Genomic DNA, 23,283 nt, shown 5'->3' with positions numbered 1-23,283 from the left:
TGGGTCACGACCCCTTTGGGGGGTCGAACAACCCTTTCACAGGGGTCGCCTAAGACCATCGGAAAACACATATTTTCAATGGTCTTAGGAATAATTTTATGGTTGGGGGTCACCACAACATGAGGAACTGTATTAAAGGGTCGCGGCATTAGGAAGGTTGAGAACCACTGGTCTGTTTCATTCTATGGCTGGATATTTCCTTTTATTTTCTTCAAAAGGGCCAGTAAATCATTTGTGTTAGTTTCTCTCATTTCATTTGGTGAGCTGCTGTTTTCAGAAATTCAGCAACAGTTCCAGGAACATTTGTGAATAAATGAAGTATTTTCCTGGATCAGATACTAGTTCTCCTTAGGAAGAAAAGCAATTGGACTTGAGTTAAAATAAAAACTGTTATTATATTTTATGAAAAAAAAAATCTTTCATTTTTTATCTTTCTCTCTCTTAAACGTATCTTCTTCTTCTTCTTCTTGTGCCATATCCATCATCGGACATTAGCGATCATGTTGGCAATCCTATTTTTGTCAACAGCCGCATGAAAAAGTGCTGCTGAGTTTTGTCCAAACCGGTCCCTTAGATTTTGAAGCCATGATATTCTTCTTCTGTCTGGACCTCGTTTGCCTTCAATCTTTTCCTGGAAAATTAAGTGAAGGATGCCATTTTTTCTGGGTGTCACATCACATGTCCAAAATATTCTAACTTTCGCTTTTTAATGGCTTTGATGATTTCCCTTGGCTTTCCCAGGCGGCTTAACACCTCCTCATTTGTGATTTCGTTAACCCAACTTATACGTAACAGCCATCTGTAAATCCACATTTCAAATGCTTCTGGTTTCTTCAAGTGATTTTCTGTCAGAAACCAACTCTCTACTCTGTAGAGCAGGATAGAAAAGATGTAATATCTGACAAGCCTCATTTTCAGTCTTAGGCTTATGTCCTGCCTGCAGAAGACCTTTTTCATTTTGAAGAAGACCTTAAAACATATAGAATTTAAAAATAGATACATTCTGTCAGTCTAGGCAAGTCACGTTAATTATTGGTGAACTTGTTTTGGTACCTGTTGTTCATATGCATCTTTAAGCGCATTTTGTTTTTTCTCTCCCTTCCTCAGTGACTTTGGAGAGCTGGCCGTTGAGTTATTAGAGCAGTCCTTTCGCCAAGATGAAACGATGGCAATGAAGTTACTAACCTATGAGCTAAAAAACTGGAGTAATGCCACCTGCCTTAAACTAGCCGTGTCTTCACGCCTCCGTCCTTTTGTAGCACACACTTGCACCCAGATGTTACTATCGGATATGTGGATGGGAAGGCTGAACATGAGGAAAAATTCGTGGTACAAGGTATGCTCCTTTTGGGGTTTGTTTTCAGCGGATGCCTTGAGTGTTATCGCAGTTGTGTTATACGAAAATAGGGAAACAAGTTCAAGCATGTAGTTCTATAGTGTCTGTCAGTGTCATCTTTATTTAGGGATGTGTAAAAATCAAAGAGGTGGTGTTGGAATGCACAGTAATTTTTCTTTTGACACTTTATTATCTTTTTTGAAAAAGGTACAGACCTATAGAAGGCCGAATCCAGGCAAGTAGCTCTTAAATAGAGATGGATCTCTAGTTCATCATGAGAACTAATCTACTACTAAAAAAAACTTAGCGGTGACCCATTAACAGACTCAAAACCCCCATGTAAAACAACTGTAATTAAGCTTCCGACAGGTAGTAAAGTAAAATGCGATGTAGAAAGTCTTCATATTTCATACTTCATAAAGCCTCAGGGTACGAATGGGGTAAGTTTTCAGAACGGTACAAGACAAGTAAGCCATATAGACTAGATTAACACCAGGAGCCTCCATTTCTCTCCAGATAACCAGGCTGAAAATTTACCCCACTGTGTTCAAATGAAATAAGACAGCCCTGTTTAAAAAAAAACCCAAAAAACTTTCAGTGCTTTTACAGAAAACTCCTGAAGTCTCCTTTTAAAACAGGATGCGTGATTAGTCTTGTCTTGGGTTTGGTTTGTGGCCCCTCGCTTGTTTTGCTCCTCAGCAAAGAATTATTTGAAGTGGCCGTGCTTCATTTCTTAAACGATACAGAAAAGAAGCTTTGCAAAGATTTGAGTCAGTTAAAACTTGGCTGCAGAAATCAGAATGCAATATTGTGGGGGTGGAAAAATACGACGAAGGATGGAAATTTGTACAAACCCATTTAGTTGGATAATAATTGAGACACGGTTAGCTTTCGTCCCCCTCAGGAGTAATTATGAAATTGTCTGGGTATATTTGCAAGCTGCTCAATATAAGCCGCCTTCTACATCTTTTACTTGCTACCTGACAGATTTTGCTGGAATAAGGGTGGGGAGAGAAAGCAGGAAATCTGTGTGTTGGGTGGTGGTTTTTTTTAAAAAAACTTTCTTTTGTTTTGTTTCTAAGTACTCCTGCGTGGGAAATAATTCTTTAAATTGTCTGATGTTAACATTTTACAGGTAATCCTGAGCATCCTTCTTCCCCCTACTATATTAATGCTGGAATACAAAACCAAGGCCGAAATGTCTCACATTCCCCAGTCCCAAGATGCACATCAGATGACGATGGAAGATAGTGAAAACAATTTTCAGAACATCGCAGAAGAAATACCAATGGTAAGTCTTCACATCCATTCAAAGGGCTCAGTTACACTTGCCCCTATTAAACTCAGTGAAACAAATTAGACACTTGCTTTTTTGCACTCATGTCCGAAGCACCAAGGCCCTTTGAAAGGGTTTGAAAGGGTTGGATGATGTCACTGGGGAGACCCAGTTGGGGGCTCCTTACATGTCTGGAATGGAATGGAATGGAATGCAATAACAGAGTTGGCAGGGACCTTGGAGGTCTTCTAGTCCAACCCCCTGCTCAGACAGGAAACTCTATGCCATTTCAGACAAATGGCTGTCCAATCTCTTCTTTAAAACTTCCAGTGTTGGAGCATTCACAACTGTTATTCCACTTATTAATTGTTCTAACTGTCGGGAAATTTCTCCTTAGTTCTAAGATTGCTTCTCTCCTTGATTAGTTTCAACCCATTGCTTCTTGTCCTGCCCTCAGGTGCTTTGGAGAATAGCTTGACTCCCTCTTCTTTGTGGCAACCCCTGAGATATTGGAAGACCGCTATCATGTCACCCCTAATCCTTATTTTCATAGTTTGTTTAGATGAGTAGAATAGAATAAGAATAGAATAAGACTAGACTAGACTAGACTAGACTAGACTAGACTAGACTAGGCTAGAACAGAACAGAACAGAACAGAACAGAACAGAACAGAATTCTTTATTGGCCAAGTGTGATTGGATACACAAGGAATTTGTCTTGATGCATATGCTCTCAGTGTATATAAAAAGAAAAGATACATTTGTCAAGAATCAAAAGGTACAAAACTTAATGATAGTCATAGGGTGCAAATAAGCAATCGAATCATACTAGGAAACTAAATTGTAAGGATACAAGCAACAAGGTTACAGTCATGCAGTCATAAGTGGGAGGAGATGGGTGATAGGAACGATGAGAAGACTAATAGTAATAGTAATGCAGACTTAGTGAATAGTTTGATAGTGCTGGAGGAATTATTTGTTTAGCAGAGTGATGGCGTTCGGAGAAAAACTGTCCTTATGTCTAGTTGTTCTGGTGTGCAGTGCTCTATAGCATCATTTTGAGGGTAGGAGATGAAACAGTTTATGTCCAGGATGTGAGGAGTCTGTAGATATTTTCACAGCCTTCTTTTTGACTGGTATTGCTGATACTGAAGAAAGCAGTTCTCAGGAGCTTCTGTAGATGTTTCTTCGGTCCTGTTTATAAATCGTGAGAGCTGAATTGGGACCTTAGTTCCATGAGTGAATTGTATTGTCACTCTATCACTGACTTTGACTATGTCTGGGTCCCATCAGGTACTCTTAACCACAAAAATACAGCCCTTGCCAAATGTAGGCCATTTAACCATTTTGCTTTAATCTTAGGAAGTATTCAAAGAAGTCAGGGTCTTGGATCATTCTGACGGGAAGCACGATATGGAGAGCATGATAAAACCTAAGCGGCTTCCCATTACACGAAAGTTTTATGCTTTTTATCACGCACCAATAGTGAAATTCTGGTTCAACACGGTGAGTTGGTTTTAGTTGTGGTAAAGAATTACTCCCCCCCCCTCCCCAGGAATCTTTTTTCTAACTTTTCCAAATGGATATCTAACACTTGGCTTGTTTTTGTTAGTTGGCCTATATAGGATTCCTGATGCTTTATACCTTTGTGGTTCTTGTGAAAATGGAAGAATTGCCTTCGGTTCAGGAATGGATTGTCATTGCTTACATTTTCACACTGGCAGTTGAGAAAATCCGCGAGGTATGTCTGGCCTTAACATTGTTCCATTGAAGAGGGTTTCAAATGCTTCATCAAAAAAAAAAACAAAAAAAAAAAACAGTGGACTGAATTTGTTGTAGAAAAAGGGTCTGTAGAAGTTGTAACTTTGCCAGTCCAGCATAAATTGTTCAAAGCAGGACAGTCAATCTTGCTCTGTGTATAATGTCTGGAAATCAGGTAAGATGGCAAGAGGAGCCCCGTCTTGCTCCACACGCCCAAAATAATAAGACCTCCCCGAAAATAAGGCCAAGCGCTTATTTCAGGGTTCAAAAAATATATATAAGACAGGGTCTTATTTTCGGGGAAAGATGGTAGTCCCTTTCTCTTAACCCAGCCCTCCTTACAGGGTTGTTTTGTGGGGAAAGTAGGAGGCAGAAGTACTAGGTATGTTCATTGCCTTGAGTTGGCCAAATGTATAGTGAGCTGTGGTGGTACAGTGGTTAGAATGCAGTATTGCGGCCTAATTCTTCCCACAGCCTGGATTTCAATCCTAATGGAGCTCAACTTTCCATCCTTCAGAGGTCGGTAAAATGAGGACCCAGATTGTTGGGGCCAATATGTTCCCAGAGAGTGCTGTAAAACACTATTGGGCAGTATACAAGTTTAAAAGCTATTGCTATATAAAAGGGACCCCACTGGAAACCGCTGCCTTCTAACCCTGGTTTGTAAAGCTACTGCCATGATTTTTGGTCTCTGCTTTCTGACATTCAACCAGGGGTGCTATTCAGCAGGTTCTGACAGGTTCTGGAATACCAGTAACGGAAATTTTGAGTAGTTGGGAGAACCAGCAAATACCACCTCTGGCTGGTCCCACAGTGGGGTGGGAATGGAGATTTTGCAATATCCTTCTCCTGGAGTGGGGAGGGAATGGGGATTTTGCAGTATCCTTCCTCTGCCACGCCCACCAAGCCACACCCACCAAGCCACACCACGTCCACCAAGCCACGCCCATAGAACCGGTAGTAAAAAAAATTGAATTCCACCACTGCATTCAACCAAAAAATTGAATTCTACCACTGCATTCAACAAAGATTGCTGTGGGTTCATGTGTAATGGCCATCTAATCAGGCCATTGATATGAACCAAAATTGACCATACTCGATTTCTTGTTATTTTTAATACAGATCTTTATGTCAGAAGCTGGGAAGATTAGTCAGAAGGTTAAAGTGTGGTTCAATGATTACTTCAACGTCAGTGACACAATAGCCATCATCACTTTCTTCATTGGTTTTGTACTAAGATTTGGAGCAAAAGGGAACTTCAATGAAAATACTTACAAAGTAAATTATGTTTTCGTTGCTGGAAGACTCACTTACTGCCTGAATATAATCTTCTGGTATGTGAGACTGTTGGATTTTCTGGCTGTAAATCAACATGCTGGGCCCTATGTCATGATGATTGGGAAAATGGTAAGATTAAAAAAAGATACCGTGGTTTTTGTTCCTTAAATTTTTAATGCAAATAAATTTCATCTTACTTTACTTTCAATAAATAAAGATAGAGAGACCCTTAGCAACTCAATCTCTGCATGGGAGGAGTACTATGAATATAACTATGGATATATACAAATATAGGCGTGCTTGATCGAATATGTAGCATGATGTGGAACGGAAACATCTGTGAACTTGAATGATCACATTTAATGCGTTCCCATCCCCCATATTGTATTTGCTGCGCATGTGTGATTTACACAGACATTACATATAGATAGAGTCTGCACATGTGAAATACTCTGGTTTTCTGCATTGAAATCATGGATTTTGTTGGCCCGCCAGCGGCCAGCAGAGCTGGCAGCAGAGTCGGACAGTGATGAGGTTGGGGAGGAATATGGGCCAGTCCTGGGGGGCTACGGAAAGCTTGGACGAGGGCTCTGCTTCGGATGCAGAGAGGGGGCTAGACAGCAGTGAGGCTGAGGAGCAGCTGGAGCCCATTCCCAGTGTGCGCATGCGCAGAGCTGCCAGAAGACAAGAACAACTCAGAAAGCAGGGTCGATTCGGGAGTAAAGCCACACCTTGGAGGTGATTGGCCCCTCCCATAGGAAACAAAAGAGGAGCGAATGGAGAGTGGGCTTTTGCAGGAAACAATTCGTTCATTCCATAACTCTGAGAGACTCTGTGCCAAGTTTTGCCTTGTACTGCGTTTGGAAACTAGTTACCTGGCAGCCTTCCAAGCGAGATAAGGTTTGTGTTGATAAATATTCCTTTGAAAAACTGTTTGGGCAGACCTTGCTGACTGTGAATGAAAGGAATTCACAGTCGTGTAAATAAAAGAGGTTTTGCCGGGACCAAGACTTTGCTTCCTGCTTTTTAAGGGAGCCTAGGTCAGAACAGATTTATGCATAGAAGAGTAGAGCATGTATCAGAATTGATTTGCGGAAATTGCAGATGAAGCCAAAGATTTAGTCCAAGTATTTCCCGTTCATTGTAATCATTTTCACCTTGAAAACATAACATTAGCTTTTACAGTTCGGTGACCACTTTGAGAAAGTATCCAAAGCTTTGAGCGGCCCTAAGAGGATCAGGGGTTCCATTCCATTTCTCTCTGGTTTATATACAGGTAGTCCTCGACTTAACAACAGTTCATTTAGTGACTGTTCAAAGTTACAACGTCACTGAAAAAAGTGTCCGATGACCGTTTTCCACACTTGCAGCATCCCCGTGGTCACGTGATCCAAAATTCGGATGCTTGGGATTACCTGTATGAGCTATATAAGTCAAGGACTACCTATACCAGATTGAAATCCATATCTTGAACATTCTCATGTTGGACAAGGCTGCTGTGGCCTTCTACTAATAATCTCAATTTCCTTGACTCTTGCTCTGTTTTAACAGGTGGCGAACATGTTTTATATTGTAGTGATCATGGCCCTGGTCCTGCTCAGTTTTGGAGTACCTCGAAAAGCAATACTTTATCCTGAGGAAGAACCATCCTGGGTTCTAGCAAAAGATATTGTATTTCAGCCTTACTGGATGATATTTGGTGAAGTGTATGCCTATGAAATTGACGGTAGGTAATTATGATTTCATTTGTTCGTTCATAAGAGAGGTATCAAAGTGGATTTCTTCAAGGGCCGGATCAGCATTTTAGTTCTCCTCTGTGGGCCGGCAGGGCGGAGGGAGACTGGAGAGATGCCTCCTTAACCACCCTGCCAGCCAAAATGGGGCACCGGGGGGACATCACATGAGCCCCCCCTCCCCGGTGTCCCATTTTGACCGGCAAAGTGCTGCTTTCAGGGTTCCAACGGATGCCGTAATTAAACCATGAGCCTCGAGCCAAGTTTCCAAAGAAATCCAGTTATTTATTAGGAGCAACATGTCAGCACCTACCCAAGTGAAGTCAGCTCTGCCCCATGTAATTTATAGCCCAACTATGACTCTGTTTTCCCCCTCCTCTCATGGTGTGTCATAAATCACAGCTGTGGGTCAGATTTTTTTTTTTTTAAATTTTGATTTATATGCCGCCCTTCTCCGGAGACTCAGGGCAGCTTACAATGTGCTAAGCAATAGCCTTCATACTTTTGTATATTTTATACAAAGTCAGCTTATTGCCCCCACAAACTGGGTCCTCAATTTACCTACCTTAGAAAGGATGGAAGGCTGAGTCAACCTTGAGCCTTGGCGAGATTCGAACCTGCAGTAATTGCAGGCAGTTGGTCTTAATAACAGGGTGCCTTAGACCACTGTACTACCAAGGCTCTAAGATTTAAGCACCCCGTGGCCCAGATCCAGCCTGCGGGCCTTCAGTTTGACACCCCTGATTTATAACAAAAACTGAGCATTGATCTGACGTTTGAGTTAGGTTTTAAGAGATTTTACAAACCTTTACATAATTAACAAGGGAGATTTATAAATGAAATGTTTCAGAGGTTTTTGGGTTTAAAACAAGCTTTGGGTCACCTTTGCATTTGCCAGATCTTATTTATGTTTTTTTTTTATTCTTTTTAATCTATGTAGTATGTGCAAATAATTCCGAAAGTAAACACCTCTGTGTGACAGGATCATGGCTAACCCCGTTTCTTCAGTCTGTATACCTTTTTGTGCAGTACATCATTATGGTCAACCTTCTCATCGCCTTTTTCAAGTATGTATGAACTTCACAGGACCATTTGATTATTAAACTGAGCTTTAGAATTCACCTTGGTGATTGTAGAACCACAGTAGAAGTCATTTTTTTTTAAAAAAAAAATCAGTTTATCATAATATAAATGAAAATAAAGCTTGTGGGAAAATGTAAAAGGAAAAGAAACAAGGAGAAGTGTGGGATAAAGGGGAAAACAAAAAATTGACTTAAAACTTTTTTAGCGTAGTAAAATGCAAAGTAAAATTGCAATTTTTTATTATTACATATTTATAAATACCAGCTATCTAATCTAATTTTTTTTAAAAAAAAAATTTGATTTATATGCCGCCCTTCTCCGGAGACTCAGGGCGGCTTACAATGTGCTAAGTAATAGCCTTCATTCTTTTGTATATTTATACAAAGTCAGCTTATTGCCCCCACAAACTGGGTCCTCAATTTACCTACCTTAGAAAGGATGGAAGGCTGAGTCAACCTTGAGCCTGGTGAGATTCGATCTTACTTTAATTGCAGACAGCTGGTGTTAATAACAGGGTGCTTTAGACCACTGTACTACCAAGGCTCAGCAAATCTCTAAGTCAACACTTCATTTTCTGTCTGAAGCATAAAGTCTGGAAGCAATTTCCAGATAGAAACAAAACTAGATAAATTAGAACAGTTAATAATTTTACTATCTCTGCTAACAATCATAGTAGAGTTCTTGTAAATACGGATTTTGAAGGATCTCTTTCTAGTGTCGTATGGGCAAAACTGGTTTTGTAGGACATTTTTGTACTGAAACACTTACCTGTTTTTGTTGTTGTTCTTTTTTTAGCAATGTGTATTTACAAGTGAAAGCTATCTCTAACCTTGTGTGGAAGTATCAGCGTTATCATTTTGTTATGGCCTATCATGAGAAGCCCATCCTGCCTCCCCCGCTTATTATTCTCAGCCATATGGCTTCTTTGTGTTACTGCATTTGCAAACGAAGAAAGAAAGATAAAACTTCAGATGGGCCAAGTAAGCACCGGCAGAATATATAGTGTCTTTTTCCCCCTTCTTCTTTAACCTTAAAAAATTACTCTGGGTATCTTTAAAAGTTGCTTGAAAGCCTCGTTCCAGCGAATGGGAATTTGTAAGAGCAAGTGTTTCAACTTAGCACTTAGACCTATATACCGCTTTACAGTGCTTTACAGCTCTCTCTAAGCGGTTTACACTATCAGCATCAGAGGTAGTATTCAGCCGGTTCTGACCAGTTCTAGCGAACCGGTAGCAGAAATTTTGAGTAGTTCAGAGAACCGGAATATACTACCTCTGGCTGGCCCCATCCCTGATCTATTTGCTGCCTCCCGAGTCTCAGCTGATCAGGAGGGTCTTCTTTTGTTGCCCTGAACAGGAGAACGGAGCTGGAAAGCAGGTTAGTGGGGTGGGGAGGGAATGGGGATTTTACAGTAACCTTCCCCCAGGAGCGGGGAGGGAATGGGGATTTTGCAATATCCTTCCCCCTGGAGCGGGGTGTAGATTTTAAGGGTCTACACTAGAGGAATGTTATTGTTTCTCTTGCACTGATCTCTGCATTTTTCCTTTTTTTTTTAGTATCACAATTCTATTCGTAGAACTTCTAAAATTGACTGTCTTTTCTGTTCTGTAGAACTGTTTCTAACAGAAGAAGATCAGAAGAAGCTTCATGATTTTGAAGAGTTGTGTGTTGAGATGTATTTCAGTGAAAAAGATGACAAATTCCATTGTCGGAGTGAAGAAAGAATTAGAGTCACCTCTGAACGGTAGGCAAATAATTCAACCACAAAATTCTTTTTTTTTTTTTTTAAGTAGAAGCATAAACATTGCTCATCCTAAGAGAAACTCTCCATTCTTTTAAAAAAAACACTCTGTGCTTACCTTTGGTTTTGAAAAACACCACAGCGTGGAAATCTGATATTCTGGGCCATTTGTACACAATACAATAGGAAAAATCATCTTTGGATGTTATTAATTGAGAAGGAGATAAGTCCAGAGTAATTGTTCAAGTAGAAATGTTCCATGACATTTCCACGGAAAATAGCTTTACGCTCACCAGTCTTTTCTTTTATGGCAGAATTAAAATCCTTTAGTTTACAACTTGTCTAGCACTTTATCAAAACGTGCCTTAGATCTTCTCTCTCTCTCATTATTTCTCTCCAGCGTTGAGCAGATGTGCATCCAAATCAAGGAGGTTGGCGACAGAGTCAACTACATCAAACGTTCCTTGCAGTCTCTGGACACGCAAATCGGCCACTTGCAAGACCTCTCGGCTCTCACTGTGGATACGTTGAAAACTCTCACCGCCCAGAAAGCCTCGGAAGCGAGCAAGGTCCACAATGAAATCACCCGGGAACTGAGCATTTCGAAACATTTGGCCCAGAACCTCATTGACGACGTTCCCTTAAGATCTTCCATGTGGAGGAAGCACAGTATCGGCAACGCGTTCGGTTCTTCTTTCCCCCAAGGAGGCCTTGAAACGAATAATGCTGTGCTGTGCAACATATCTATGCAAGAAGAAAAAGATCCAGGACATAAGATGCCCGGTTTCACCAAGGGGGACGAATTCAATTTTCCCGAGGCAGGTTCCTCAGGTGGTGCCTTACTTCCAAAAGCTGTTTCTCCCACAGAACTTCGTCAAAGAGTACAGGGTATACAAGCATCCAAATACAGTAATAAAGTCAAAAAGGGGGGCAGCTCTTTAAACAGCCTCCCCTACCTAACGTCTTTGTCCGCTAAGTTTTTTGTGAGCACTCCTTCTCAACCCCTTTGCAAAAACCAGTCGGGAAGCACCTCAAAGGAAGAGGACGTTCTGGTCCCAAAGGCCGCTGAAGGAGAAAATGCCGTTGAATTTGGTGCGTTTGTGGGTAAGTATCACCAGCTGAAAAGAGGGCATCCAGCTATTACTGGGGGTTGCTGCAAAGTGCTATCTTCGGGCTTCATTTGGCTCGCTTCCATCTCCCCAAATGATGGAGGTTATGTCAAGTCTGGATTTATTGAGAAGGGAAATAATGGTGCTGTGAAAAACCTTTCAGACCAAGGGAATGGCCAGACCTCTTCTAGTTTTGCCAAAACTGTTGCCCGAAGCGAACGACAGTTGGCTATTGCTAAGGAAATCAGAAGCGTTCCTTGTAGCGGATTGAAAAAGACCCAGGAAGTCGGAAGGCCGAACAGAAGCTTTCCAGAAATGTCAACCAAGATCTTCAGTTTAAATTCCGGTGTCACCGTACAACATCAGAAACTGTGGATCAAATCTAAACTGCAAGGTTTGATTTATCAAGAATTGTGTGGTGCCTTTACGGATTTTGTGGTACTTCTGGTGTACTCTGTTTTTTAATATCTTGATTTCTTCAAGTTCTCCAAATGGTTCCCTTCTTTGTGAAACTGTAAACTCCTTTTTTTTTAAAAAAAAAATCTTGAGATGTGGGCAATATTTTTCAGACATAATGGTGGTTATGTCTGTCAGCTGCAGATCAGAGCTTATAATTAAGAAGAGTGCTGCTCTGTCAAATGTTATATTTCTATCTTGATATAAACTATCAAGATACCTATACAAAAATATTGTCTGTTCTATGAAAAGGTGTAAAATTCTTGTACAAATTTCTGCTTGTGTAATGGGCTCTGTTAACTTCTGTCACCTACCACTGTTTTGTTCACCTTTGAGGAATTGGCTACAACGAATTCCCCGTGTAAATCAAAATTTAATATTCTATCTTTTCTTCTTAATAGCAAAAAAAAAAAAAAAACCTTTAAATTGTGTTACTTACTTGCATCCTAGTTTTAATTGAAAAAATCAAAACAAAAACAAAACAGTGGCAGGATGGTGTTTGGTTAGATATTGGGAAAGAGGTGTACTAACAAAATGTCTGGAGTTTAGATAATAGATAATTCGTTTTCCTTGTAAGTCGTTTTGGTTGCTCGTTGTAACTGAAATGGTTTATTTTATGTTGTAAAAAGAACTGATAATATAACCTAGTCACATTTAATTTAAATGTCATTAGCCAAGGGCCCTTCTGCAAACCTATTGATAGAGGTGCTGGATGTCAATTCCCATAAACTGCCATTGTAAGAGTATCAGTTGGGGAAGGTTAACGTAAATCAGGGGTATCCATGGCCCTCATGGACAGCTAGTAATGGACCCCCCATAAAATTATAAACGTTTAACATTATTACGTGATTTTATATGATAAAACTATGTTATATTTGAGGCCCTATACAATTCCTCTTCACTCAGTGCGGCCCAAGCAAGCCAAAAGGTTAGAGAGCCATGACTTAAATGTTGTGCTGATACATTTAAATTGTACACATAGTAAAAGCTCCTCATGGTAACTCCCATTTTTCCACGACTTCCATCTTTGCAGTCTGTACGTCTTACCCTGAATTGCACAATCTGTACATTTCAAATATGGCTTGAGTATCTGTGGATGAGGAAGCCCAGTGTATAATGTGGACAGGGCAAGCCATCATTGTTCCTTACGTAAGAGTTAGGATAAGAGTTAGTACTTCTAAAGCCTGCCTGTGTCTGCAGCACGAGAGGAAGAAGAGCACACTTGCACGTCAAATATTTTTTTTAATTGGGGGAGATTTATATTTTGAAAGTTTGATTATATCCAACTCTGCGTTTTCTGCTGAACAGCCCTTAGTAAAAAAAAAAAATGTTAGCATCCATGTTATGTACTCCTAGAAAACAAGATGAGAATTTATTTTTGAATACAACAAAGTGGAATGTTATTTTTTTTTCCCTAGTCAAATGTTTTTTTCTAGGTCATCATTATGATGACAGTAACATTGTGGTGGTGATGGTGATGATAATAATAATTTTGTCCTATTTTTTTTATGTATAAATCATCAACCTTTTATGTATAAAGGTGTAAACATACCTAATTCTCCTGCCTCCTATTTCCCCCTGCAACAACAACCCTCTCAGGTGGATTGGGCTGACAGACAGGTCCAAAATCACCTAGCTGGCTTTCACACCTAAAGAAGGCCTAGAAGGTCTCCTGCGTGAGCAGGGGGTTGGACTAAATGACCTCCAAGGTCCCTTCCAACTCTGTTACTGTTACTTAGTCTCCTGGTTTCTAGGCCACTAACCTCACCACGACATCAAAGAAACCACATAAAAGATAATTGTTTCATGGAGAAGATCAGTAGAACTGAATTTTTTTTATATAAATTTGGGGGGGAGGGGAAGGTTCGCGTATTTTCAGATTCCAACAGCATGTGAATAATAACAGTTGTACCTAAATCTGTAATCATTCTTCTTTTTGCATGGTTGATGCTGCTGCCATAGGTCACAGGGACAGCATGGAATTGCAGCGGTTTAAGGAGACACCGATAATGAGTAAAGAAAAAAGTGACCGCATTGAGGTAAGTGGGAGGAGATATGGGAACAATTTAGTGGTAGGCTTTTGATGTAGAATTTATATGCAAGGAAGGACATAATCCTGGAGGGATCGATTGTGCCAGTGCCACTTTTGAAGCCCCGAACTGAATTGTAGTTTCAGAAAACAGAATCCCGTGGGTGTATTGTGTGTTTGCTTTTAAGTCACTCTTGATCCTAGTAAGTACCTGGACAAATCCCTGTAGTTTTTCCTGGCAAGATTTTTTCAGAAGTGCTTGCCATTGCCTGCTTCCTGGGGCTGTGAAAGAGGGGCTGCCCAGCGGGCTTTGTACAGAAAGCAGGACTAGAACTCCCAGTCTCCTGGTTTCCAGTCTGGTGCTTGGAGCTACTGCACCAAACTGGCTGTGTGTGTGTGTGTGTGTGTGTGTGTTTTTAAATCCCTGGATTTTAAATGCACAGACAACTAAAACAAAGGTTAAAGCCACATCAGAGCTAACTTTAAATGCCTTCCTCCTTCCCTTTGATAGGAGCAACAGGAAGACTTCAAAAAAGCAATTCTGGAAGGCATGGAGAAAACGAAAGAGAAGGTAAAAAATTCCAACTGTTCATTTCTGCATCAGGTCTGGGTGGCATTTGTTCTGACCCAGCCTTAGCAGAAGCAAGAAAGACTCCTTGTCAAAAAAAAACCCCTCTTTATTTACCTCTTGTGAATTAATGGCATTCACCCACCGAAAAGTCCAGGCAAGTGTCCTTCAAAGAGTTAACTGCAGTAACAGACCTTATCAGTTCCTTGCACCTGATCTCCCAGCCAAAAGGCTGCAAATTAAGTTCTGGCAAGCAGTCTTTGTGGCACGAAACACAATAAGCAAAATCTTCAGAAATACGAACGGTTGCCTCCTACGACAACCACTCCCCTTTCCTTCTATTTATTCCCCAGCCAGGGAGGGGCCATTCAGCGTCCACTTCCCGAGTCAACTCCTTGTCCTCCATTGCTCACCTCTTCTAACTGCTCTGCGCATACGTGCATCTGGAACAGGCCCCAGCTGTTCTTCCTCCTCACTCATATGAGCCTCCAAAGGCAGCTTTTTTTTTTTTTTAATTTGATTTATATGCCACCCTTCTCCGGAGACTCAGGGCGGCTTACAATGCGTTAAGCTGCCTCTCCAGTGGCTGGGAAATGTCAGACGGCCCTGGCTCTATCTCTGCATCCGACACAGAGCATCCATCAGAGCCTTCCCCAGACTCCAGAACTGGCCCAAGTTCCTCCCCAACCTCCTCATCGTCCGAGTCTGGTGGGCCACAACAGCGTTGCTCATATTTCATTTCTAAGAATATGAGCGGAGAATGATAGGAATTGTTGCAGGTTGGGAGAAGCTGTCATGTCAGGGAATGTAGATTTAATAGCTGTAAGCTGATGGAAGGTTGTAAGCAGAGACAACTGAAAGCTGATACAATGGGAACGAGGCAGCAGGGTTACTGCCACTTTAAGAAGCTGGGTTAAGAAGCTGTCTATATAAGGGAAGCCATTAGAGGGCATTTTCTTCTCCTCATGTTCTCTCTCGTCGTGTATCTCATTGCTCTCCTTGTGTCAGTAGCTGTATGATAAGGTATTTAACCACATATAAGTCTGTATATAAACCACTGTTATTTATCTGTGTGCTATGTGCTGTGTTTTGCTCCTGGGTTTATCTCATAATACTAGTTACGCTGCCTAAACTTTGACATGACATAATTGCTATTAAAGAATAGCGCCTACCAAGAGGTGCACCACTGATTTTAGTAGAATAATGAAATAAATAAATAAATAATGATGATGATGATCGCTATTTTTTTTTCTTTTTAATGTACAGGTCAGCAGTAATACAGAAGGTCCTCTAAGACACGTTAGTTCATGTGAAGGCTTTAGTGACCATTGTAGAGCTGCACAATCAGAGCAAAGTAAGTATGAACACAAATATGTTCATTTTTATTTGGTGTATTTTATAAACTGCTGCAAATATCGACTAATACTTTTAACTACAGTTCTTAAAAACCTGAAGAATTGTTTTCTCACCCCAGCAAGCTAACAAATCATAGACAGCGCTGTTGGGGATTATATACTGAGTTGTGTACTTGGATCAATTGAATATTTACTTAAATGTTATCAGCCAATAGTAGATGATAGTAAATCCGTTAAAATCATTCAGTTGACTGCAGATCCTAATTGTAAGGTCCATTTATTTTAGCTCACAATAAGAGCAGAAGAGCATCTACTGAGGAGACTCACCAGGTGGACTCCAAGGCAGCCTTACTTACAGTGAGTAAAAACATAATGGAAATTGTTACGCATTTTTTTCCCGTAAAACTTAAACAGCAGAACCCAAGAACCCAAAAGTGAAACTTTTTAGTAATTTGGCAGAAAGTAATATATGACAAATTTCAGTATTCCCTGCCAAATACATACTGTCACCCACATTGTTGACATGCTGTTCAAAACGGTGGATAAGTCATCTCTCAAAACGCCTTTAAAATGTGCTGGGAATTTTTGTACCTCTCTGGCTGATGGGGAAAGAGCAAACTGAAAAAAAAAATAATCATTGAGTAGAATATTCACAGGTCACGTTGGTATGGTGATTGCTCACACTTTCACTTAAGCATTGGAATATCAATGGAAAGTTGATAGCAGCATCACAGAGGGAATCCATCAGCACTATTAAACTCAAGCTTTACGAGTAGCATGAGCTGCAGGACAGCTCGGGAAGTCTAGCATTTGTTATAGTATGGCATGGGTGTCAAACTCAAGGCATAGGGGGCTGCATCTGGCCCATGGGGTGCTTAGTTCTGGCCCGCAGGGCCGCCCTGGAAACAGCGAAGGACTGGCCTGTGATGCCTCTGCCAGTGAAAACGGAGCTTGGGAGGGTCGCACGTGGCCCTCCCGAGCTCTGTTTTCACTGACAGAGGGTTGCAGGAGGCCGTCGCAGTCGAAAACGGAGCTCGGGAACCGTTTTCTCTGGAAGAGCGCTTGGTCCACTACAGGCGTCCCTGACACGAGTGATGTTGAGCTGGCCACACCCACCCTGGCCACACCCACTTGCGTCCCCCCCCCCAGGTCAAACACAACTCTGATGCGGCCCTCAATGAAATCGAGTTTGACACCCCTGTAGTATGGAGATAACCTTGAAGAAAAGCAGTTACTCAACAGCTTTTGCATTCTTTTATTCTTGAGTATCGTCTCTGTATTCCTCATGAAAGAACTTGGGGGGGAAATAGACCATTGGGTTTAGCTGAAATTGTCACAACTGATCTGCTCATTCAGCCACTTTACGCAATTTCAATGATTTTGCTTGGATCAGCCAAACAGCATTAGTGAAACCTAACAGTTTGACATTAAACCCAGCAATTAACCTCTATTTCATGGACTCGTTTCTGGTTTTTCCTTTCCAGGATTGGTTGCAAGGTCGAACGTCCTACAGGAATGAAATGTGAGTAAACCATTAAAACTTCCTGTACTGAGCATTAAAACATTTATGCCTTTGGTTATCTCCAGAGATCAGTAACTCTGCCATTGCTTGAGGCTACCTTGATTTGATGTATAAGAATTCCTACAGAAAAAAAGGACATGAGAAAATATAGCTTTGACTATAATATTTCATTTGCCAGGTTATGTTAATAGGAGGCATGAAGGTAGCTATAACCATAAAATACATTTTATTTGAAGCCCTATATTCTTAATTGGTTGGTTGGGTTTATAGCCTACATTACATGGTAGTACTCCTATACAGACATTCCCTGTTCTGGAATATTCTGGGATATTCTTCCTTAGGAATTTTATCTTCCTTTACAATAACTATGAGAGCACTAAAATCCAAGAAATGCAAGTATCACAAAAGTTTTAATGGTGTCTCTGTTACTTGTAGGTCCTCTGAGGAAGATGCACTGAATGGTAAGTTATTGCTTACAGAGTACTGTAGTTTCAGTCTTTATATAATAATCTTTCTTAAATTCAGTATATCATTCAGCTTTAACTGCAGACAAAAAGTATCTCAGTAGAAATGTTGGTGGACATTTTAGTACCTTAGCTCTTCAAAAAGAAATTTTCTTTTTGTTCTCATCCAGGATAAGCCAAGATGAAGTTGTCTTTTGTTACATTGAAGTTTTAATTTTCCTCAGTGTTTTGATCATCACGGGTTTTTTATGCAATAAATTTTGAGTGTTACGTTTATACCTTGTTAGAGATTGGTGAAACTTTACTTGAAAAGCTTCATTTTTTACATTACTGTCTTTCTAAAAATGTAACACATTTTATTACGGTAATTTAATCATGAAGCAAGTATGCAAAAAACAATAGGACCTTATTTACTTATTTATTTATTTTAGGTATAGCTTCCCCTTTCAAGCCCATTATGGATACCACCTACTACTATTCAGGTCAGTCTCCTAACCTCCTGAAATGAAATTAAAATAATTAAAGCATTATAATCCTTAATCTACAACAGATTGCCTTGTCTTTCTCTACAGCTGTGGAGAGAAATAATTTGATGAGGTTATCACAAAGCATACCATTCACCCCGGTGCCTCCAAGAGGTACGAATTTTCATTTATTCATTTCAAGTTTTTCTAGATGACATTTCATTGGGTCAAAACAGACCTGGTAGGCATACAACAGTTTATATAATATACCATTTAACACACAAGAAAACAAATAAGACCCTAAAATCAGGCAACTGTGATGCAAAAGAGCAAATAGAATGTCGGCAGTTTTAAGGATTATGCAAACTGAAATGCTCAAAATACTTGAGTAAGTAAAATTTGTCTTCACCGGGTACCAAAAAAGTTCTAACATTGATTATCTTTTTTAGGGTATGTAGCCTAACACCAAAATTTTTCCTCTTTTATATAATCAATTTCTGATAAAGAGAACATTTCGTTTCTTGTATTTTACTATGAAATTTGAACAAGATAGATGAACACCGTGTCTTCTTCATTTCCTTCCTCCCTTTTTGCACTCTTTCTGATTCTTAGAATTTTGAGTGATAGGCGATGGAAGATCAAAAAGCAAACATTATAATTAATGTTGAATTCATTAATTTATATTTGGTAGTTATTCATCCGGTCAAGATGTATCAGATTTTGTTTCTCTCAAACAAGACTCATCTTGGATAGGTTAGTCACTGATATAAAATGTCATTACATTACATTAATATTCTGAGCCGTGGTGGTGCAGTGGTTAGGGTGCAGTACTGCAGGCTACTTCTGCTGACTGCCGGGTGACTGCAATTTGGCAGTTCGAATCTCACCAGGCTCAAGGTTGGCTCAGCCTTCCATCCTTCCGAGGTGGGTAAAATAAGGACCCAGATTGTTGGGGGCAATATGCTGACTCTGTAAACTGCTTAGAGAGGGCTGTAAAGCACTGTAAAGCAGTATATAAGTCTTAAGTGCTATTGCTAGTGCTATTCTCTAATCCTTACCTGTATTTTTAACTTTGTTCTGGTGACATCATAGGAGAACCAGTCACTGTGTATCGTCTGGAGGAAAGCTCTCCCAACATTTTGAACAACAGCATGTCTTCCTGGTCTCAGCTGGGTCTCTGTGCCAAAATCGAATTCTTAAGCAAGGAAGAGATGGGAGGAGGTTTGCGACGAGCCCTCAAGGTGGCCTGTACTTGGTCCGAGTACGATATTCTGAAATCGGATCACCTTTACATCATCAAATCGTTTCTCCCCGAAGTTGTCAATACCTGGTCAAGCATTTACAAAGAAGACACAGTATTACACCTTTGCTTGAGAGTAAGTTGTACTTTTGCTCAGAAAGGGCAGATGCTTACAGTACCACTGAGGCAAAAGCAAATACTTACGATTTTCTTTTTTGCTGCTTCTTTCTCCTCCTTCATTCTTTGGCCTTCTGTTTTTTTGTTTTTTTTTTCTGTCAAATGTACCCAATTCTCCTCTGCTAAACGTTGTATATGCTTCAGTGGAGTCAGTCTATACCCATGATAGTACTTTCGCTGTACAGGTAGTTGTCAGGGTTCCTACGGATGCCCTAATTAAATCATGAGTCTCGAGCCAAGCTTCAAAAGAAATCCAGTTATTTATTAGGAGCAACATATCGTACCCAAGTGAAGCCAGCTCTGCCCCACATAGTTTACAGCCCAATATGACCCTGTTTCCCCCCTCCTCCCAGGGTGTGTCATAAATCACATTCTCCAACGGAGCACTTTTGCGGGCTGTAGAGATCACGCCCCTCCGGCTGTTCCAGGTAACCTGGGATACAGCCTTGAGAAACGTCAGTTTTCCCCCCCTCCTGCCTATGACAACACGAGAGCAGGCCAGGGATGCTTTGCGAGTTGACAATAGTCCTCAAGTTATGACCACAATGGACCCCAAAATTTCTATTACTAAACAAGACAGTTGCTAAGTAGCTTTTGCCCCATTTTTCGACCTTTCTTATCACAGTTGTTAAGTGAATCACTGCAGTTGTGCCAACCACTAGTTGACGAGATTCTTGTATATAGGCAAGAGCAATAAATTAGTTTAACTGGAATTTAATGTGTGGTCCTAAATTCTCAGAAGAATTGAAGTTGTTTTCATCTAAAATCATATTTAAGAGAAGAAATGTTAAGCGAATCACTGCAGTTGATAAATTAGTACCACGGCTGTTAAGTGAATCTGGGCTCCCCATGGACTTCGCTTGTCAGAAAGCCGCAAAAGGGGATCACATGACCCGGGGAGACTGCAATCATCATAAGTTGCACATGCCAGTTACCAGCCATCCAAATATTGATCAGGTGTCCAATCGTTTTTTTCAATGCCGTTGTAACTTTGAACGGTCCCTAAACAAACGGTTGTAAGTCGAGGACTACCTATAATCTTACAGGATGGTTCTAGAAGTTTTTTTTTTTTTCAAATTAACAAAGCTACTTGTAGCTGCTTTCAAGTTCGCAATGACAAATGTAGCTAAATTGTGTCATCACACACAGATGTTTATATTATCGTATTTTTCGGCGTATAAGACGCACTTTTTTCCCTCCTAAAAGAGGCTGAAAATTTGGGTGAGTCTTATACTCCGAATGTAGTTTTTTCAAAGCTTTTTTTCAGCCCTAACAAGGTGCTAGGAGTGAAGCGATCTACCTCCGACTCTCAGCTGTGCTTTAGAAGTTTTTTTTCAGTGAAGCGATCTTCCGTGTTTTGCCTGCTCCCTCCGACTCTCAGGTGTGAAGTTTTTTTTTCAGCCCTAAGGAGGCGTTAGCGAGTGAAGCGATCTCCGTGGTTTGCCTGCTTTTCTAATTGCTTCTCTCTCCAAAGATCAGTTGTGCTTTAGAAGCTGTTTTTTATCCCCAAGCAGGGGATAAAAAACCAGCAAACTAATGTGCTGAAGCTGACCAAACTAAGGATGCTAGCCAGATGAATACCTGATAGGCAGATTTCCCCCCACCCCTATTTTTCCTCCCCCAAAACTAAGCTGCGTCTTATACTCCGGTGCGTCTTATAGTCCGAAAAGTACGGTATATACACGTTCCATGAACATGTGGCGCAGAAAACGTCTGTTCAAGATTTCAATATAATTGGGAGTTTTTGATGTGTTACAAAAGTGGATTTCTTATCCCGCCTAGGAAATTCAGCAGCAACGGGCTGCACAGAAGCTCACTTTTGCCTTCAATCAGATGAAGCCCAAATCGATTCCATACTCTCCAAGGTAAACCTTGCAATGTCTTCTCGGGGTTCAAAGCCCTCCTATTTTCATTTCTAGACCAAATTACCCAAGTACTATGTGGGTTTTCCTTAATCTGTGTGGCAGAGGTTGTGGATTTAATGCTTGCTTTCTAGATGTAGGAAATTGTTTACTTGGGTGTAGAGGTAGGTCAGGGGTCATGGTGCCAAGCTTTGAGCAGCACACTTGCCTTAGCTCATGCGCTGTGGGTCTTGCCTGCTTCTATGATCTCATTTTGGCTCTGATCTGGATTATCTCATCTCACCTTCAGAAGATGGCATCTTAAGAGGGGGTGAATAGTTTCTACCAATTAGAACACTGTTGCTGTCCTGCCTTTTTATCTGCCTGTGTAAAACTGTATAAAAAATAAAGCTCTCTGCGAGAGTGGGAGAGACATCTTTGATCAGAGCAAAAGCCTGGACCTCTGATTTACAACACTTGGGTGCAGAAAACAGTAGACTACACTGATCTACAATAACTGCTGCTGTCAGCTTTTGCATGTGTGTGTGTGTGTGTGTGTGTGTGTGTGTGTGTGTGTGTGTGTGTGCGCACACGCAGAAACAAAAGAACAGATTTCTATAAAAATATACCCAAAGAACTAATTTAATATTCCTAGATATTAAACAAATAAATAATGTATTAAGGAGGATTTGGATGTGTGACACCCCCTTTTTTTGTGTGTGTATGTAAGGGGGCGGCGGGGGGGGGGGGGAAATGAGCTTCTCTCTCAACTACTTACAATGTTTCCTCCCAAGGTTCTTGGAAGTTTTCCTCTTGTATTGCCACTCAGCTGGGCAGTGGTTTGCGGTTGAAGAATGCATGACTGGAGAATTCAGGAAGTACAACAACAACAACGGAGACGAAATCATTCCAACCAACATGCTGGAGGAGGTCATGCTGGCTTTCAGCCATTGGACATATGAATACACACGAGGAGAGCTGTTGGTCCTGGATCTGCAAGGTAGGTGGAGATTTGTTCCTTGTAGCTTTGAATAGAATAGAATGGAATGGAATGGAGTGGGGTGGGGTGGGGTGAGAGTTGAGTTGAGTTGAGTTGAGTTGAGTTGAGTTGAGTTGGAAGGGACCTTGGAGGTCATCTAGTCCAACCCCCTGCCCAGGCAGGAAACCCTACACCACTTCAGACAAATGGTTATCCAACATCTTCTTAAAAACTTCCAGTGTTGGAGCATTCACGACTTCTGTTCCACTGATTAATTGTTCTAACTGTCAGGAAATTTCTCCTTAATTCTAAGTTGCTTCTCTCCTTGTTTGGTTTCCACCCATTGCTTCTTGTCCTGTCCTCAGGTGCTTTGGAGAATAGCTTGACTCCCTCTTCTTTGTGGCAACCCCTGAGATATTGGAAGACTGCTATCATGTCTCCGCTAGTCCTTCTTTTCATCAGACTAGAGACATACCCAGTTCCTGCAACCGTTTTTCCTATGTTTTAGCCTCCAGTCCCTTAATCATCTTTGTTGCTTTTCTCTGCTCTCTTTCTAGAGTCTCCACATCTTTCTTCCATCGTGGCGACCAAAACTGAATGCAATATTCCAAGTGTGGCCTTTCCAAGGCCTTATAAATTGGTACAGAAAGACCATGCTCTTCCATCAGTCACCAGCTCAGTTTAATTCCTTCTCATTCCATTAAATGTTTATTTCTTCCTCTTTATTGTTACTTTTTTTTAAAAAAATCTTCAAATCTTTTAAACCATCATAAATATGAGCCAGTGGCCAAGCGTCTGAATTTTGATCACATGTCCGTGGGGAATGCTACAGCGGTCGTAAGTGTGAAAAACGGCCATAAGCCACCGTTTTC

The 23,283-nt window shown here is 40.8% G+C and overlaps 1 protein-coding gene across 2 annotated transcripts in view; it reads left to right on the top strand.

Moving 5' to 3' along the window:
* TRPM7 (transient receptor potential cation channel subfamily M member 7) overlaps positions 1 to 23,283 on the top strand; it is a 64,557-nt gene that overhangs the window by 37,862 nt on the left and 3,412 nt on the right. The window contains exons 17-37 of one of the 2 annotated variants that reach the window (XM_070953694.1): positions 1,108 to 1,336; positions 2,472 to 2,627; positions 3,974 to 4,117; positions 4,224 to 4,352; positions 5,495 to 5,779; positions 7,202 to 7,376; positions 8,324 to 8,450; positions 9,262 to 9,446; positions 10,078 to 10,210; positions 10,608 to 11,311; positions 13,735 to 13,811; positions 14,313 to 14,372; positions 15,636 to 15,723; positions 16,011 to 16,081; positions 17,209 to 17,246; positions 17,682 to 17,707; positions 18,142 to 18,192; positions 18,283 to 18,348; positions 19,267 to 19,550; positions 21,374 to 21,456; positions 22,227 to 22,432. In XM_070953694.1, the coding sequence (XP_070809795.1) occupies positions 1,108 to 1,336; positions 2,472 to 2,627; positions 3,974 to 4,117; positions 4,224 to 4,352; positions 5,495 to 5,779; positions 7,202 to 7,376; positions 8,324 to 8,450; positions 9,262 to 9,446; positions 10,078 to 10,210; positions 10,608 to 11,311; positions 13,735 to 13,811; positions 14,313 to 14,372; positions 15,636 to 15,723; positions 16,011 to 16,081; positions 17,209 to 17,246; positions 17,682 to 17,707; positions 18,142 to 18,192; positions 18,283 to 18,348; positions 19,267 to 19,550; positions 21,374 to 21,456; positions 22,227 to 22,432 (3,317 nt within the window). Of the gene's footprint in view, positions 1 to 1,107; positions 1,337 to 2,471; positions 2,628 to 3,973; positions 4,118 to 4,223; positions 4,353 to 5,494; positions 5,780 to 7,201; positions 7,377 to 8,323; positions 8,451 to 9,261; positions 9,447 to 10,077; positions 10,211 to 10,607; positions 11,711 to 13,734; positions 13,812 to 14,312; positions 14,373 to 15,635; positions 15,724 to 16,010; positions 16,082 to 17,208; positions 17,247 to 17,681; positions 17,708 to 18,141; positions 18,193 to 18,282; positions 18,349 to 19,266; positions 19,551 to 21,373; positions 21,457 to 22,226; positions 22,433 to 23,283 lie in introns of both variants that reach the window. The other variant, XM_070953693.1, reaches the window with a different exon arrangement.

This window comes from Pituophis catenifer, unplaced genomic scaffold, assembly GCF_029215685.1.
Source record: "Pituophis catenifer annectens isolate HBS135680 unplaced genomic scaffold, rPitCat1.0.hap2 SCAF_14, whole genome shotgun sequence".
NCBI lineage: Eukaryota > Metazoa > Chordata > Lepidosauria > Squamata > Colubridae > Pituophis > Pituophis catenifer.
Note: the sequence above shows the minus strand (reverse complement) of the source record. Positions and strands in the feature narration are given on the sequence as shown.